Consider the following 16,811-nt stretch of genomic DNA (forward strand, 5'->3'; position numbering starts at 1 on the left):
ATCTGAATAGAAGTTCATGAGAAGTTCAGGAATTAAGGATCTTGTAACGTGTCCCCCGCAGCTATAAAAATACACTGTGTGGATTGTGCGGGGATTACAATGGAGATCCTAAGGATGACTTCCGTAAACCAGATTGGTCATTGACCAGCAATCCTAAGGAGTTTGGAAACAGCTGGAACATGGATCCACAGTGAGTGTGAACTCTTTTTTTTAAATGTCATTATTGCCAAGTCTTAATTCATTCTGTTGGATCGATTCCGATTCTGAACATAGTCTCGTGTTGACTCTAACATTCCCTTTTGCGCAAGGTGTAACAACAAACCCAACACCACTCATCCCGAATGTGAGGCAGAGGAGCAGAAACTCTATGAAAGCTCTGGATATTGTGGCATCCTACTGGACAAAAATGGTCCCTTTGCCGTGTGTCATGCCAAAGTCAACCCCAATGTAAGTCGCAAGCATTTGGCCAAAAACTGCAATTTGGAGTTGCCTTTGGGAAGATGGGTTGTAGCATACTGGTTTTGTGTCCAGGATTACTTCAAGGACTGTGTCTTTGACCTTTGTGCGCTTGATGGAGCTCATTCCATTCTGTGTGAAGCCATCGAAGCCTACGTCAATGAGTGCCAGGACCGTGGGGTCAACATCGGACCCTGGAGGAACGAAACCTTCTGTCGTAAGTAGAAAGTGCAGATTGTTGACATAGGACTCTCCTGTAGCTTTCTCTCTAAATGTCTCTTTTTAATTGAATTCCAAATTCATCTCATCTTCCGCACAGCATTTGACTGCCCCGTCAACAGTCATTATGAGCCCTGTGCGGACCCCTGTCCGGACACATGTTCAGGCAGACCCCCCACCTGCAGCGGACCGTGCACAGAGTCCTGTGTGTGCAATCCAGGCTACATCCTGAGTTCTGGGAAATGTGTCTCCAACTCTTCATGTGGCTGCAAACACACCAACGGCCAATATTATCAGGTACTGCGAGATGGATAAGCCACACTTATAAACACCTATAAACCTAACGGATCTATCTGTCGTGTGTGCTCCTGTCAGCCAGGAGAGGAGTTCTACACTGAGAACTGTAATCTAACGTGTAGGTGTGACGCACCGTCCGTTATATGTCATGCATCTCAATGCCCCCCAATGCACGAGTGTCAAGTCCAGGGAGGAGAGCTGGGCTGCTATCCCATAGGTAAACACATCCTAATATGTTGTGTCTAATACTACTCTTTGTCTGCTCTTTCGAGTGACTGAGCGTCATGTGATGTAACTCCACCCTTTTTCTGTGCCATGAAATTGTGTCCATAAAATTATTGAAGAGAAGTGGTGACCACTTTATCAAAATATGATATACTTTCACTTACAAAGTCTTCAAATTTTTGGGGAGTTACGGGCCATCACAAAAACAAAATGAGACCGCTCAAAAGGACCTACTGTTGCTTAAAGGCACACATCTAAGACACCATTAAATTACTCGTTATCGGTTTTAAATAGAATCATTTTCAACCAGGACCCAGTACACCTGAACCAACAACTCCAGGAGTGCCTACACCTAACGCAACAACTCCAGGATGGACGACACCTAAACCAACAACTCCAGGAGTGACAACACCAAGTAGAGCACATCTTTTTTACAGCCCATTATGATAACTATGATTGCTTTTTTTCTTATTACCAATCCATTGCTGTTTCTTTTCCTATACAGCTCAGTGCCCTCCTAATGCAGAATACATAGAATGTGGTCCAGCTTGTTTCCCCACCTGCATGGAACCCTCTACCAACTGTAGCGGCCCCTGTATCAACGGCTGCTTTTGCAAATCAGGGTTCGTCTTCAAGGGCAAACACTGTGTGCCACTGGAAAAATGTGGTTGCCTGGATCACAATAATAACTATTATGAGGTCAGTATACCTACAAATATGTTCAGAAAGAAATTATTAGAATATCCTGGCATCTTTTATAAAGTGAATTGCTGTTTTGTCACTTTAGCCTGGACATATCATGTATACGGACGGCTGCACCAAGCTATGTCGCTGTCTAGGAAATTACACTTTTGAATGTGTGGCTAGCTCTTGTGATCCCACTGAGGAATGTCGCGAGGTTAACGGCATCCCAGGATGCTACCCTAAAGGTAACACATCCAGAAAATCGCAAAAGAATGTCTATCTCGCTATGGTGGTCTTAAAATGTTGGTAATTCCGCTTAGGCGCATCCACGTGCATTGCCACGAGTGATCCACACTACACAACCTTCGACAAACGCAAGTACAGCTTCATGGGCAACTGTAGCTACTTGATGTCCGCTGTCTGCAGTGCGACACCTTCACAAAACTTTGTGGTCTACGCCGATAATGAGAACCGCTACAACAATCCCTCCATCTCCTATGTGAAAGCTGTACATGTGTACGCACGCATGGTCAAGGTCTCAATCCTCAAAGGTGACTCTGTGCTTGTAAGTCAACAATGGTCGCACTCTTGATTTGTTGAGTTTTCAAACAAATACATTCTCTCTGCTAGCTCACTTTTTGCTCTCATCTGCTTTTCTGCATTCAGGTGAATGGGACCAAAGTAAACCTGCCTGTGACTCCGGCTCCAGGAGTTTCCGTGTTCAAATCTGGAAAGCACTACACCGTGTCCTTGGATTTCGGTGTGGTTGTGCGCTATGACGGAAACCACTTTATGGACATCAAAGTGATTAGAGAGTAAGTATAAACTGGACACGGTGGATTCTGAATAGTACCTTTCGAAGTTGAGGCATGAAGGATCTTGTAACGTATCACCTGCAGTTATAAGAATGTACTGTGTGGACTGTGTGGGAATTACAACGAAGATCCCAAAGACGACTTCCGCCAACCAAATGGCTTGTTGACCAATGATATCAATGAGTTTGGACACAGTTGGAACACTGATCCAGAGTGAGTGCTGAAAATAGTTCACAGTTCACCGTAGTCACCCCGCCAAACTCAAACATTGCCTTTTTTTCCAAAAGGTGTAAGAAACTAAACACCACTGATCCGGGATGTGACAATGAAGAGGAGACGCTCTATGAGAGCTCTGCTTATTGTGGCTTGCTGCTGGACAAGAATGGCCCTTTTGCTGTGTGCCATCCCAAGGTCAACCCCAATGTAAGTCACACCAACAGAGATCTTTAAACAGTGGTGGATTATGGTGGGAAGTTTCAAACGCGTGTGTGTGTTCAGAATTACTTCCAGGATTGTGTCTTCGACCTTTGCGCACTGGATGGTGCCAAGCCTGTCCTGTGCGAAGCTATTGAATCCTACGTCAATGAGTGCCAGGACCGCGGTGTCGACATTGGACCCTGGAGGAACGAAACCTTCTGTCGTAAGTGCACGTACAACTGAACTGTATGTATTTTTTTTAAAACATTTTAGTTTGGTGGTAAAATGTGCCTTGGCTCAGTAAAAGTTAGGGAAATACTGAACGATGGCGTGCGATTGTCCGTCAACCAAAGAGCAGAGAGCAAAGACATCAGTTTAGTTTGCCTAGTGGTAAATCTTGCATTTTGATTCTGAGATATACTAATGCTTGGAAATCCTTTCCCATTTATTCGGCTGTTGTTGATTGTCTTTTCAGCGTTGAGCTGCCCTCCCAACAGCCATTACGAGCCCTGTGCGGACCCCTGCCAGGAGACATGTTCTGGCAGACCACCCTCCTGCAGCGGACCATGCACCGAGTCCTGTGTGTGTGATCCAGGCTACATCCTGAGTGCTGGGAAATGTGTCTCCAACTCTTCGTGTGGCTGCAAACACACCAATGGCCAATATTATCAGGTACTGCGAGAAAGACAAGCAACAGTTAACTCGCACACTGAAATACACCCTGAAACCTAACTGTGTGTTTATGTCAGCCTGGAGAGGAGTTCTACACTGAGAACTGTAATCTGAAGTGTAGGTGTGATGCACCCTTCGTTACCTGTAAGCCGTCTGAATGCCCCCCAATGCATGAATGTAAACTCCTGGAGGGAGAGCTGGGCTGCTATCCCACAGGTGAGTTAACCCTCAACACTACAACTAGCAGGGAAGAACAAACAGGATGTTGCCTTTTGCAGTGTAACAAGTACCCCCCGCCCCCATCTTGTTCTTGCACTTCAATGTTCAGGCTCCCAGGACTGCATCATCTCTGGAGATCCACATTACAATACTTTTGACAAAAGGTTCTACAGTTTCATGGGCACCTGTACCTACACGCTGGCCAGAACTTGTAGGAACAACACAGGTTCGGACAGTATTTACATTTTGTCGCTGTCAAGTAGAATCTTCACAAAATAATACGATACGGGAGGGATGGGACCTTTTTCACCTGTCTGGGGCCGTTTCCAGTTCTAGTCCTCTGAGGACCGTACTTATAAAGAAAACACGTGACTACTTTGTTATTGATATTGTGGTTCCTCTGCCGCAGGGCCTTGGTTTTCAGTAGAGGGGAAGAATGAGGAAAGAGGGCTGCCAGGAGTGTCCTACCTGCGAAAACTCTACATCACTGTGGACGGAATCACCGTGACTTTGATGAAAGCCAAGAGGACCTTGGTCAGTATGACAACCTGTAGCCCTGTACACAAATACCAAACCAAAGCCTATACGTTGCTTTTCTCTTATAATGTTCCAACTGTATTCTTCATGGCAGCTGCATTGCTAATCCTGGTTTAGTGTTCTTGCATCTCAGTCAAGGCTTCTTTCCTTTTGTCTTATTTATTTGTGCATTATCTTCCTCAGATTTCCTGCCATAATCCCACTAATCCCTCATCTTCTTGACCCTTCAAACTTTAACACTAATGCATACTAAAAGTCTCTATAAAGCGCGACAGTCAAGTGTATACTTTCAGCAATATAGCCAAGTGTGATATTGTGACATTGTGCTATGTTCCTCACCGCACCCTCACAGGTGAACGGGCTACGTGTGGCACTACCTCACTCCCCGTCTCGCGTGGTGACGGTCAGTCGTGCCGGTCAGTACGTCACGGTACAGACGTCCTTTGGCCTCCAAGTGCGCTGGGACGGGAACCATTTTGCCCAGATCTCAGTACCCAGGTTGGTCAGTGGGATTTTTACGAGAGAATAACTTGAATGGGTTTTGCGATTACCATCCTCTTATATAAGGTTGATTATCATTCAAAATCATTTCCGCACTTATTTACTCTTGGCCATCTGTACAAGATTTAGCCTCGAGATGAATTTTCCATCGCTTAATCCTGCTTTTTTTCACCAGCTCCTACCACGACCAGATGTGCGGTCTATGCGGCGACTTGGATGGGAACCCGAACAATGACTTCACCAAGCCAGATGGTGTCCTTGTCGCCAACGTCAACGACTTTTGCAACAGTTGGCAGACGGAAGAAGACGAGGACGACTCGTGAGTTTTAGTGTTTGGAAATATGATGGTTAATAATAGTATTTCCAAATTAATGTGAATAATGGAGAAAAAAATCCAATAACCAATTAACCCATTACGGCCGAAAGTGGCTGGCAAATCATGCCTCTAAAACCTATGGGTGACTTTTGAGTCACCCCTGAAAACATGAGGTTTTCCTGCGCCGTCGTCAATCGCGTAATTTATTTCATAACTCCCACGAATCTGCGTCACCCACAAATGCATAAAGGCCCACGTCACCCCTTTGTGTATATTCTGAGCTAAGAGACCAAGAATTGGTCAAAACAAAACAAAATCACAGCTCTCCCGGCTTTAAAGGTAGAAGAGTTAAACCAACACGTGCATCACTCCCCCCCCCGTACCATTTATTCTCAAGCGTCTTTATTCTTAACATATTACTACTTTTTTCAGGTATTATGCCTTAATATTATTATTTTTGTTATTAACTGATTCTCGTCACATTATCACAAAAGACGGCTTAATTACTATAACAATAAAAAGTTGTTTTGCATAATTAAGTTCTTCTTGTAGCATTACAACTTTATTCTTGTACGACTCGTCTTTCAATATTTTCTGACATTTCCTCAGCGGTTATAAGGACTTTATTCTCATTAAATTTCTAACTTGTTCTGGACATTTATTGTCTATTTTCAGGTATTTTTTTTTCCTAGTAGTTCATCCTTTACATTTTTTTTCATGTATTATATGATGTAATTCCTACATAACTTCACACCAAACATGTTACTTTTTTGTGTGTGTAGGATTTCATTTTCCTACAAATTCTTCACATGACACTGTGACATAATTTTTTTTAATCTCAAAACAGTATGGCGTGCTGATGCATTTAGCACTGTACTTATTTGGTTACTCAGGTGTTCCCCAGGCACCAAGCCTGACCCAGAGTGTGACCCCCAACTTGAGGCTGAGGTGGTCAAACCAGAGCAATGTGGAAAAATCACCGATATTGCTGGACCCTTCCGGTGAGTTGCGAGAAGCGTTGTTGTCATCATTCTATTTGTTAATCGTAGTAGTCATTGATTTTCTACATTGATCATTTTGTCAAGATGCCTTTTTTTTGGGTGGGTTCTGTAGATGAAAGCGCCACCTTGGTTATCATCATAAAGATTAGAACACGTCATCAGCATATCTCTCAGACCAGATTAGCATTATTATTATTGTCCTACATGCCGGACTCTGGACTACAGTAAAACAGACACACCCGTTGCATTGTGTCATGGAGTTTGGCCCTTATCTGCACTTTTCCCGCATCGTTCAGGGACTGCATCGGCGTAGTGAACCCCACCCCCTTCTTCCAGAGCTGTGTATATGACATGTGCCGGTTCAACGGGCAGCAGCAGGTACTCTGTGATCAGCTACAGGCCTACACGGAGGCCTGTCACAGTGCCGGAGCCAAAGTCCACCAGTGGAGGAGTCCCCACTTCTGTCGTAAGTCGTCATCAAGCCTGTGACAGCTAACATTTAACCCACAAGTGCTCGAAATGTATACAAATGAAAAAAGAGATAAGCACAGGTTACATTCCAGCTGTAAAACACGCTTTGAAACATTTAAGCTTCTTAAAACAAATGTTGACAGCCAGCCAGGACTGCCACTGATTGCTGCCATTGTGCATCATAATAACAGTATTTGTACTTGTACCACACAGCCCTGGACTGCCCTGCCAACAGCTCGTACTCTTTGTGCATGAGCTCGTGTCCGGAGACGTGCCTCGGGGCAGCAGGAGCGCCCGGGTGCGGCGATGTGTGCGTGGAGGGTTGCGCCTGTAACCCGGGCTTCATCCTCAGTGACGATAAGTGCGTCTCGCTCAAAGACTGCGGCTGTGTTGACACCGCCGGGTCGTACCATCCGGTAAGTCAGGTCTGCTTAGCGCTCACACACACACACACTTTCTCACATGCACACACATACACTAATGAAACACTTCCACAATCAATGCCGGCAATGTTTTGGCACTTGCACATGTGACTGAAACGCTGTTGGACACACAAACACGCTCACACTTACCTAATAGAATTTGTTTGCTCACATAAATACAAATTAAATATTCTCTGTTTCACTCACACATCAGACTCACTGCTGGCAGCGTTTGTTCTCTCACACTCACATTTTCCTGAAATGCACTACTGAAACACTTTCACATACTGTATGCTACTGTACTCAGAATGGAACGCAATCCCAGGCAGGCAGAAAAATGCCTGCAATTGCATCCCCATGTATCTTTAGTCACGAGGGTCAGAGAGCCACAAAACTCACCTTGAATACATTTTACTCATACACAACTGGAATGCTTTTGCATGCACTGGTGAAAATATTCACGCTCACATGCAACTGAAATGGTCTCTTACATACTACTGAAACACTTTCACATACACACACAAGCTTCTGAACCCTGTCACATGAATACATGTTTGAGTATGACTTGGGTAGTGTACATGATGGATATGTTTTTGTGTACGAGGTGGGCGATGGCTGGTACTTGGAGGGTTGCAAGCAAATGTGCTCGTGCCAAGACGGAGGCGTGATCCGCTGTTCCAACAGCAGCTGCAAAGCCACCGAGACTTGCCTGCTGCATGACGGAGAATACAACTGTCGTCCCTTGGGTAGGTTATTCGCAATGCTACAAAGTCATCTTTTTCGGGAGGAAAAATATATTGTAGAAATCTGAATATCATTTTTCACGGAACAGGAAATGGTATATGTTCGGTATCCGGTGACCCGCACTACACCACCTTTGACAAGCGCACCCACCATTACATGGGAGCCTGCTCGTATACCCTGACCAAGCCCTGCAATGCCTCGTCCTCCGGCTTGCCGTATTTCAGTGTAGACACCCAGAACGAGCGCAGGGGCAGCAACAAGAAGGTTTCCTACGTCAGGGCCGTTGTGGTCCAAGTGAACGGTGTGACGGTCATCCTCGGCAAGGGCCGAACTGTCCAGGTGCAATTTAAAAAAAATCAAAATCAAAAACAGACTTTCTTCTTGCATTGAATATCGCAACTCAATTAACATAAAATGACAGTTTTGTGTGGCTCTAAAGGCTCCTGACTGAAGCAGATTTGCTATTTTTGTCCAAGTCTGTAATAGCGTTTGTGTGGCCTGCAGGTTAACGGGACGGCGGTGGTCCCGCCGGTTGCGTGGATTGGCGGCCTTAACATCTACTTGAGTGGCAAGTTTGTCGTCCTGGAGACGTCTTTCCACCTGAGGGTGAGATTTGACGGTAGCCACCACACAGACGTCACCGTGCCCACTTCGTACAACGGGCAGCTTTGTGGAATGTGTGGTAAGAACATTTGCATACACATTATTGGTGGTACAACCTGGACGCAAGCACTTGGTCTCTTTCTAAAACGTTTATTGCAGCAAAAAAACTGTGAATGCTAATTGCTATAATTACCACAAAACATTCTAATTTTATGTGGAAACGGTCTAAATTTTACAAGAATAAATTTGCAGCTGTTTCAAGAAAAAAACTCGTGTAGTTGTAAAATTCTGAGAAAAGTGATGAAGTTAAGATCAGGTGGCAATTTAGCAAGAAAGTTGCAGTATCGTGAGAAAAAAAAAATCGTAACATTACCAGATACAGTTGTAATTGTGCATTAAATAAGTTGCTAATATTACAAGAAAGTAAGACTATCCCAAATCAAAGTACTTTATTGACATAAAACGCAAGCTTGTATTGTGCAACAGGAAATTTCAATGGAAATCCAAAAGACGACACCCTAAAACCAGACAAGACACCCGCTGCTACCACCAATGAACTGGGAGACAGCTGGCAGGTTCCTGACCCAAGGCCCGAGTAAGTTTATACAAAGTGAATACTTGATATTCGTGGTGGAGCCTATTATTTGATATTATTGTAATTAACACATTTGCTCCCAAAAACTTATAAAAACATTCTATTTTAAATATTGCCACCGTCCCAAAAACACATTTATACGTTTTTTGATGTTGTTTTTTTTATGCTAGAGCATAGAGAAGGCTTTGATGCAGCCTCTTACCTGAAGGTTGCTTAAGGCAATGGTAATTATTACAAAAAACGACCAGCAGGTGGCAGTTGAGCATAAGAGTCCTGGGCCATGTTGCTACAAGCTCTTCTCCCCAGTGTTTTGAACAGGTTTGTGACTAATGATGAAACTTGGCTATATTCTAATGCTAGTTGCTGCAAAACGGAAACAGATACAAATATACTCTTTTTTTTCCCGATGAAAGAAGAGACTCTAATCTTTCTTTTGGTAGGTTCCATGTTTTTATAACAATAGAACACAATATTCTGTGGGCCTTAGAAAATCAAGTCAAAACCCAGTAAAACAGCCGGGAGCGAAGCAGGTTGCTTCAGTGAAAATGGCTGGGAATAAATGAGTTAAAGGAGAAGGAGCAAATATTGCACATAAAAATAGAATATAATGCATTGATAAATGTTTAAAACCAAACAAACCTTAAAGATTAAATGCAAAAGTAATTAACTTAAAAGATAAATATAACTGAACAGAACATGGGCAGGGATCCTTTCGCATCCCATTAGGAGCCCACGTACCACCCATTGTTACAGAAAAAGTTCAAAACTGTACTAATAATTTTATGTTCTGCAGAAAAATTTGCCAATCATGAATTGACGGGGCTTTACTGTGATATTAAAAACATTAAATGTCATTCCCACTTGTTGTTCAGTTGTACCAACGATGGTGGCCAGGAGGACTGCGACCCCAAAGTGGAGGAGGAAGCCCAAAAGCCGACGAGCTGTGGCATGATTGCCGATCCTAATGGTAACAAAGCTAGTGTTTATTCTTTTTCCCCTTTTTTTTATTTTTTATTTTTTAGCCCTAGTGCATTTTTACAAAAATAAGTTGTGGGAAGTAGCGTCAAACATATTCTCGCCTCAGGTATCTTCAAGCTGTGTCACTCAGTCGTCCCCCCCGAGCCTTATTTGGAAAACTGCGTGTACGACATGTGCGCCACGGGCGGCCAGACCGTCGCCCTCTGCCAGGCGGTTGAGAGCTACGCCGACATGTGCGCCTTGGCGGGGGTCGCCATCGTGTGGAGGAACAACACCTTCTGCCGTGAGTAGGCGTTCATCACCTTGGATTCACAAATCATTCACTTATCAAAATGAACAGCATACCTTTAGATTACGAGAGCAGTCACGTTTTAAGAGTCATGATGTTTCCAGAAAAAATTATAGTTACCTCATAGTCGTAAGTTTACAAGAATTAAATTACAAGATATCTAGTCGGAGAATTTCAGTTTTACATAAACATTTCTATATTTTAAAGAAATAATCAGAATTTTATGAGAAATAAAGTTATACAATTCCCAGATGGATGTAATTTTTTATGAAATAAATTAACAAAAGGCAATCAAGTCAATTTTACAAGAATAGTCATACCATTATGAAAAATAAGTCAAAGTTACCAGATAATAGTATTTTACAAGTATAAATGAACAATATTAGGGGGAAACAAAGTTGTCAATTTACCAGGTAGTTGTATCTTTGCAAGAATAGCAACAAAATTGTGAGAAGTCAGATTGTGAGAATAAAGTTACCAGATAATTGTAACCTTACAAGAATAAAATCAAAATATTGTGTGGAAAAAAAGTCAAAGCTAGCTTGCTATGTTGTCATTTTACATTTTAAGAAAAACTGTTTTTTTGCGTCTTTTTGCGAGTAACATTCTATCCCTTCTCCCAACGTAGCCCTCAAATGTCCCGCTGGAAGTCATTACACCCCGTGCGGGTCCGCCTGCCCTCAGCCCAACTGTCAGGATCCAGCGGGCCCGGGTGGCACCTGCGACCAGCCGTGCGTGGAGGGATGCGTGTGTGACGCCGGCCTCATTTTGAGCGGGGACAAATGTGTGCCGCTCAGCCAGTGCGGCTGCACCGACGAGACCGGAAAGTACAAGCCTGTCGGCGGAACTTGGTTCACGGAAGCTGACTGCTCGGAGCGTTGCAGGTGTAACAGCAACCGTAACGTCACCTGCGAGCCGTGGCGCTGCAGCCCCGCGCAGGAGTGCAAAGTGCTGGAGGGAGTGCTGGACTGCCACTCAACGGGTAAGCCTTCACACTCATACCTTGAGTTGCCATTTTACGTGGCTTAGGTCGTAATTTGGCCTGGATCTTATTTTCAAAAAATGAGAAAAGACATTCTGACAAAATCACAATTTGTCTGTGCTGATTTGATCAGGTAAAGGAGTGTGCCATGTGGCCGGAGACCCTCACTACTACACTTTTGACGGGGTGATGCACACCTTCATGGGCACGTGCACTTACACTCTTGTTGAGGTACGACTCCCGTTTTGCGCCGCTCAAAATGGACGCTGCGCACGTAGTCACCGTGACATTTCCCGTCTGTCAGGTTTGTAACACCTCCATGGTGACGCCGTTCCGGATCGTGGCAAAAAATGAGGAGCGCGGCCAACCGGAGGCTTCCTATGTCCGCTCCGTCAAGGTTTACTTGCCTCAGGACACCCAGATTGAGCTGCAGAAGGGCCGCAGAGTTTTGGTAAGGCTGTACATACACGTCACAAGTTACAAGTATTCAATCTTCCAAGTATCAAGCAACTTCCTTCTCGCAGCTGAATGGTCGGCGGGTACGAACGCCAATTTCCGTGAGTGCGGTGGGAGCGAAGGTGATCAGCAGTGGCGCATACAATCTCCTGGACACCAACTTTGGTCTGCAAGTTAAATTCGATGGTGTTCATCATCTGGAGATCACCGTACCTGGCCAATACTTTAATAAGGTGTGTATCAACCGCCCTTTGGAAAATGTAGGGCATGTTCGGGCATACGCTTACCGATAATGTTGTAGTATATTACAAGAAAAATCCTAAAATGTTAATTTGACAAGAATAAAGCCGCTAAGATTAGGTCTACAAGAAAATATTCTGATTTACATGAATAGAGTTGCAGTTTTTATGAGAATAGTTGCAATATCGCGAGTAAAAAAAAAAAAAGAGTCAGAAAGCTTCTAGGTTATGTTGTAATCTTGAGACAAAAAAAATCTAATTTCTACAAGAGCAGCAATTGTTGCGTGGAAAAAGTTTTACCCACTTTGCATACGCTTTAAAAGGGACGTCAAAAATGTCTTTACAATATGTTCTTTGCGCTCCCATTAGTCTAAACATGTCATTTTAAAAATATTGCATCTGTGGAACATGAATTAAGCAGCAAAATCCACCCTTTTTATCCATTTTAGTGGGTGGCCATTTTGCCACTTGCTGTCAACTGAAAAATTCAAATGTTGTCATAGTAAGAGCTTAGGTTACAACTGTCACGGTTCACCTGTTTCATGGGTTTGGTCACGTGATTGCTGGCAAGCTGAGTCCTTTGACACTGTGATGTCATTTTCAGTTGACAGCAAATGGCAGTACAAGGCAAAATGGCCGCCCGCTGAGACTGATAAAAACAGATGTGTTTTACTATCTAATTTCACAAGCACAATATTAATCAGAATGCCGTGTTTAGACTAGTGTGTGCGCATGAAACATATTGTTGTAAAGAAAGGTTTCAACTTTAAACACATTCAAACATCCTTTTTAAAGTTTACACAACGAGGGCATGAACAATGAAGCACCATCTAGCAGAGTTGTCACGAAAGATGCTTGTCTGTGCTTTGTTTGGCAGCTGTGTGGCATGTGCGGCAACTACAACCACAACATGACTGACGACAACCTAAAGCCCGACAAGCAACCCGCCAAGGACGTCATCCAACTGGGCAACAGCTGGAAGTCCGAGGGAGACAGCGATCCTGGGTCAGCAAATAAAAATAAATAAAACATTTTTTTCTTTTAACGTATTTCTAATTATTGCTTATGCATTACAGTGAAAAAATATTAGGAATAAAATGACCAACTGGTTTTGCACACAATAACATTTTTAACTGACTTTATTTGAATGATTGGTTAATTACGTATGATTAATTTAAAAAAGAGAATGAATTATTGTATCATTAAATTTAACTTATTTTAAGATTTTTCCCCCCCTAATAATTGGCTGATTAGAAATGATGAGATTTAAAAAACAAAACAAAAAAAAGGGAAGTATTTTTATGAAAATGGGCAATTTTATACAATTTAAAAAACTTTTTTACTTGGTTTATTGCATGATAAAACATTTTACATTTTACATAGACTTAAATGCTTGGATTAAGTTAGACACAATAACAGAATACATAATTATAAATGACAGAATCATTTTTGGTTCAAATAAACTCTGGTTTTGGTCCTAGGTGTCAGCCAGACAAGCGGCCCGACGTGCACCCCAACTGCACTGCAGAGGAAGAGGCTGCGTTCGAGTCCCAGTGCGCTGGTGTGCTTCTGTCGGACAACTTCCGAGCCTGTCACGCTCTGGTGCCCCCCGAAGCCTTCACTGGGAACTGTGTGTACGACATGTGCGAGTACGACGGCATGCAGGCCACGCTTTGCGACAACGTGGAGGCCTACGCTCAGGCCTGCAGCAGCGCCGGGGTCACCATCAGCTGGAGGAACCAAACCTTCTGCCGTAAGACCACTTTCGCAAATCGCGCCGGAAATAGTTGTCATTTGCCAGAAATGAAATTGTGGGGAAAAAAAGTTGTTGGACAAATATTACAGGAAAAATTGCATCATAACGGGATAAAAAAAAGTACAGATACATAAATACTAAGACCTGAGTTAAGATTTTTATTTTTTTTTTTTCACAGCGTTGCCATGCCCCCCGAACAGCCACTATTCGGACTGCACGGCCCCGTGCCCCCCCACTTGCTCCGACCTGTTCCCCATCTCGTGTCACCTGCCGCCCACCAGTTGCGTGGAGGGCTGCCAGTGTGATGCTGGCTTTGTCCTCAGCGACGGCAAGTGTGTGTCTCTGGACAAATGCGGCTGTCTGGATTCTGACGGCGAGTACCACGATGTAAGTCTGAAAATGCCTAAGACACCCAATATTCACATTGCTAGAAAATGCTAATGCAGCTAAAATTTAAATTTTATGAGGAATATTGTACATGGGAAAAAATGTAACAATTTTTTTTACAACTACCAGATTAAATCAAAATTTTGTCAGGGAAAAATGGTGGAATTGTTGTACGAGGGAAAGATACAATATTGTGAAATTCATTTTACAAAATAAAGAAAGTTGAAGTGTTAAAATATTTTAAAAATATTTATTTTGTGTTTTTAAATTATCTAATAATAAAGTAGTAAATGTATCTGAAAATTGTAATTTTACAGGTTGCTTAAATCTGAATTTTATCAGGTAAAAATGTGTACAAGTCAGAAAATAGTATAATACTATGAGATTAATGTTATGTAATAAAATTACAAAATAAATTTGTACCTATAAGTGAAAATTTGCAATATCATGAGAACAATGTTATAAAGTTTTCAGAGAGGGAGAAAAAATAGCAATAATAATATAATAATAATTATTGGTGCTTTACTTTTTTCACATTTTTTTATAGAGGATCATTCCAAAATGATTTTCTCGAATTTCCTCGAAATTCTACACACAACACCTCATAATAATGACAATGTGAAGAAAGTTTTTTAGATTGTTTTGCACATGTATTCAAGTTGTTTTTTTTTTAAACAATAAGAAATCACATTCTATTTTGTAATGATGCTTTAACATTACATAAAATGGCAAAGAAGTCAAGTGCTGCCAATACTTTGTGGATGCACTATAAAGTTACCAGATGAAACTTTCATTTTATAAGAAAAGCTATACTGTAATTCTATTAGAATAAAGTTTTTAAAATCGCCTATATAATAAGTTCAGCTTTACAGATGCCACATGTCCTCTGCGGGCTGTAAGGTGCCATCCGATGTCTCTATGGCCTCTGCATGCTGTTGAATGATGAAATTGCACATTCACAACAGAAAAACATTTTAATTTAAGCTATTTCTGTGTATGTTTTTGTAGGTGGGAGACTCCTGGCTGACGGCGAAATGCGTTTCCCGGTGTACCTGTAACCTCGGTGGCCAAGTCACATGCGCGGAGCACAGCTGTGATTCCAACTCCGTGTGCGACCTGGATAAAAACGGAGATGTCTACTGCAAGCCCGCTAGTGAGTCCACGTTTGCATGCCTCCAAACCCACAAATGATTGAAATGAACATTTTCCCAGTAAGGCCTCGTTTCACAGAGCTTCTCCTTAATTTAGTTGAACTATTGCAATAGTACGAGCCCACGAGGAAACTTATAATTATACAAGAAAAACTCAAGTTATCAGTCGGAATTATGAAATTACTTTCTTCCCCTTTTGTAGAGTTCGACACGTGCAGCGTGTCAGGAGATCCTCACTACCGAACTTTCGACGGTTTCGCACACCACTTCCAAGGTCCTTACACGTACGTCCTGACGGCGGACTACCAGCAGCCGCAGAGCTCGCTGCCGTCCCTGAGGGTCAGGGGGAAGAACATCCGACGAGGCGGAAACAAGAGGGTGTCCTTACTAGACCAGCTCTTAGTCGACGTCTATGGCGTCAACGTACGCTTCATGCAGGAGAAGAAAGTCCTGGTACGCTGCTTTTGTATCATTGAGATTTGGTATTTCCTTCTTTTCCTAATTCGTGTCATGCTTTCGCGAGTCAAAAAACAATGAGGACAAAAAAGCCAATGTTAGCAGATTCATTTGTCATACTTGTAAACTTAACAGGTAATGTTGCAATTTTGTATTTTTATGATAAATAAGTTACAATATTACAGAAAAAAACTGTCGCAAAGTTACTGGATTGTCAGAATTTTACAAAAGTAAAGTCACAAACTAAGAGGATAAAGGGCGTCAAAATTACTAGATAAAGTTTAAATTTTATAAAAATAAAAAATTAAGTCACAATTTTATGGGAAAGAAGGTTATGAAGTTAACAGAAATGACATTTTACGAGACCGAAGTCACAGTATTAAAAAGAGAAAAATAAGTAAAGTTATAAAGTTATAACAATGTTTCTCGACAATAAACTAACAATATTAATAGAAAAAAAACATTGTAAAATGATCAGATAAAGTTTCAATTTTATAAAAGCAAAGTCGCTATATACCAGGGAGAAAAAGGTTGTAAAGTTACTATTCTGAGTTTTATGAGAATAAATTCAGTAAAATCAAAAAAAAAAAAGGTTACCAGAGCAGCTGCAATTCTTCTAAGAATAAAATTATAATATGGAAAACAAAAGACAAATCTTCAAGTTAAAGTTTTTACAAGACTAAAGTCACAAATAAAGTGTCAAGATAACGTCATAATTTTTATGGGAATAGTCACAATGTTTCGAGTAAATGACATTGATAAAGACACATAAAGAGAAAAAAGCAGTTACAAGATACAATTTTTAATTTCCTACATAAATTGTAATTTCACCGTTTAAAAACTGGTTTACTAGATAATGTTCTAATTTTATGTAAAAAAACAACAACTGTTCTGCATTTACTAATTAAAGTCATATCGGTTGA

General features: G+C 42.0%; 1 protein-coding gene across 4 annotated transcripts in view; it reads left to right on the top strand.

Moving 5' to 3' along the window:
* Window positions 1-16,811, top strand: part of zanl (zonadhesin, like) — a 40,738-nt gene that overhangs the window by 18,624 nt on the left and 5,303 nt on the right. For 3 of the 4 annotated variants that reach the window (XM_077544802.1, XM_077544804.1, XM_077544803.1), the window contains exons 55-91: window positions 62-190; window positions 309-447; window positions 532-673; window positions 776-972; window positions 1,051-1,189; window positions 1,508-1,612; window positions 1,703-1,896; window positions 1,985-2,126; window positions 2,202-2,446; window positions 2,548-2,696; window positions 2,781-2,909; window positions 2,984-3,119; window positions 3,195-3,336; window positions 3,589-3,785; window positions 3,863-4,001; window positions 4,114-4,230; window positions 4,414-4,538; window positions 4,894-5,039; window positions 5,218-5,361; window positions 6,252-6,359; window positions 6,656-6,825; window positions 7,044-7,246; window positions 7,857-7,998; window positions 8,085-8,335; window positions 8,501-8,678; window positions 9,086-9,194; window positions 10,067-10,161; window positions 10,279-10,455; window positions 11,090-11,443; window positions 11,577-11,674; window positions 11,748-11,894; window positions 11,968-12,132; window positions 13,016-13,143; window positions 13,620-13,891; window positions 14,073-14,281; window positions 15,290-15,434; window positions 15,635-15,885. In XM_077544802.1, coding sequence (XP_077400928.1) covers window positions 62-190; window positions 309-447; window positions 532-673; window positions 776-972; window positions 1,051-1,189; window positions 1,508-1,612; window positions 1,703-1,896; window positions 1,985-2,126; window positions 2,202-2,446; window positions 2,548-2,696; window positions 2,781-2,909; window positions 2,984-3,119; window positions 3,195-3,336; window positions 3,589-3,785; window positions 3,863-4,001; window positions 4,114-4,230; window positions 4,414-4,538; window positions 4,894-5,039; window positions 5,218-5,361; window positions 6,252-6,359; window positions 6,656-6,825; window positions 7,044-7,246; window positions 7,857-7,998; window positions 8,085-8,335; window positions 8,501-8,678; window positions 9,086-9,194; window positions 10,067-10,161; window positions 10,279-10,455; window positions 11,090-11,443; window positions 11,577-11,674; window positions 11,748-11,894; window positions 11,968-12,132; window positions 13,016-13,143; window positions 13,620-13,891; window positions 14,073-14,281; window positions 15,290-15,434; window positions 15,635-15,885 — 6,058 coding nt within the window. The remainder of the gene's footprint in view (window positions 1-61; window positions 191-308; window positions 448-531; window positions 674-775; window positions 973-1,050; window positions 1,190-1,507; window positions 1,613-1,702; window positions 1,897-1,984; window positions 2,127-2,201; window positions 2,447-2,547; window positions 2,697-2,780; window positions 2,910-2,983; window positions 3,120-3,194; window positions 3,337-3,588; window positions 3,786-3,862; window positions 4,002-4,113; window positions 4,231-4,413; window positions 4,539-4,893; window positions 5,040-5,217; window positions 5,362-6,251; window positions 6,360-6,655; window positions 6,826-7,043; window positions 7,247-7,856; window positions 7,999-8,084; window positions 8,336-8,500; window positions 8,679-9,085; window positions 9,195-10,066; window positions 10,162-10,278; window positions 10,456-11,089; window positions 11,444-11,576; window positions 11,675-11,747; window positions 11,895-11,967; window positions 12,133-13,015; window positions 13,144-13,619; window positions 13,892-14,072; window positions 14,282-15,289; window positions 15,435-15,634; window positions 15,886-16,811) is intronic. The other variant, XM_077544807.1, reaches the window with a different exon arrangement.

The sequence above is a fragment of the Vanacampus margaritifer genome, chromosome 15, assembly GCF_051991255.1.
Source record: "Vanacampus margaritifer isolate UIUO_Vmar chromosome 15, RoL_Vmar_1.0, whole genome shotgun sequence".
In the NCBI taxonomy this organism is placed as follows: domain Eukaryota; kingdom Metazoa; phylum Chordata; class Actinopteri; order Syngnathiformes; family Syngnathidae; genus Vanacampus; species Vanacampus margaritifer.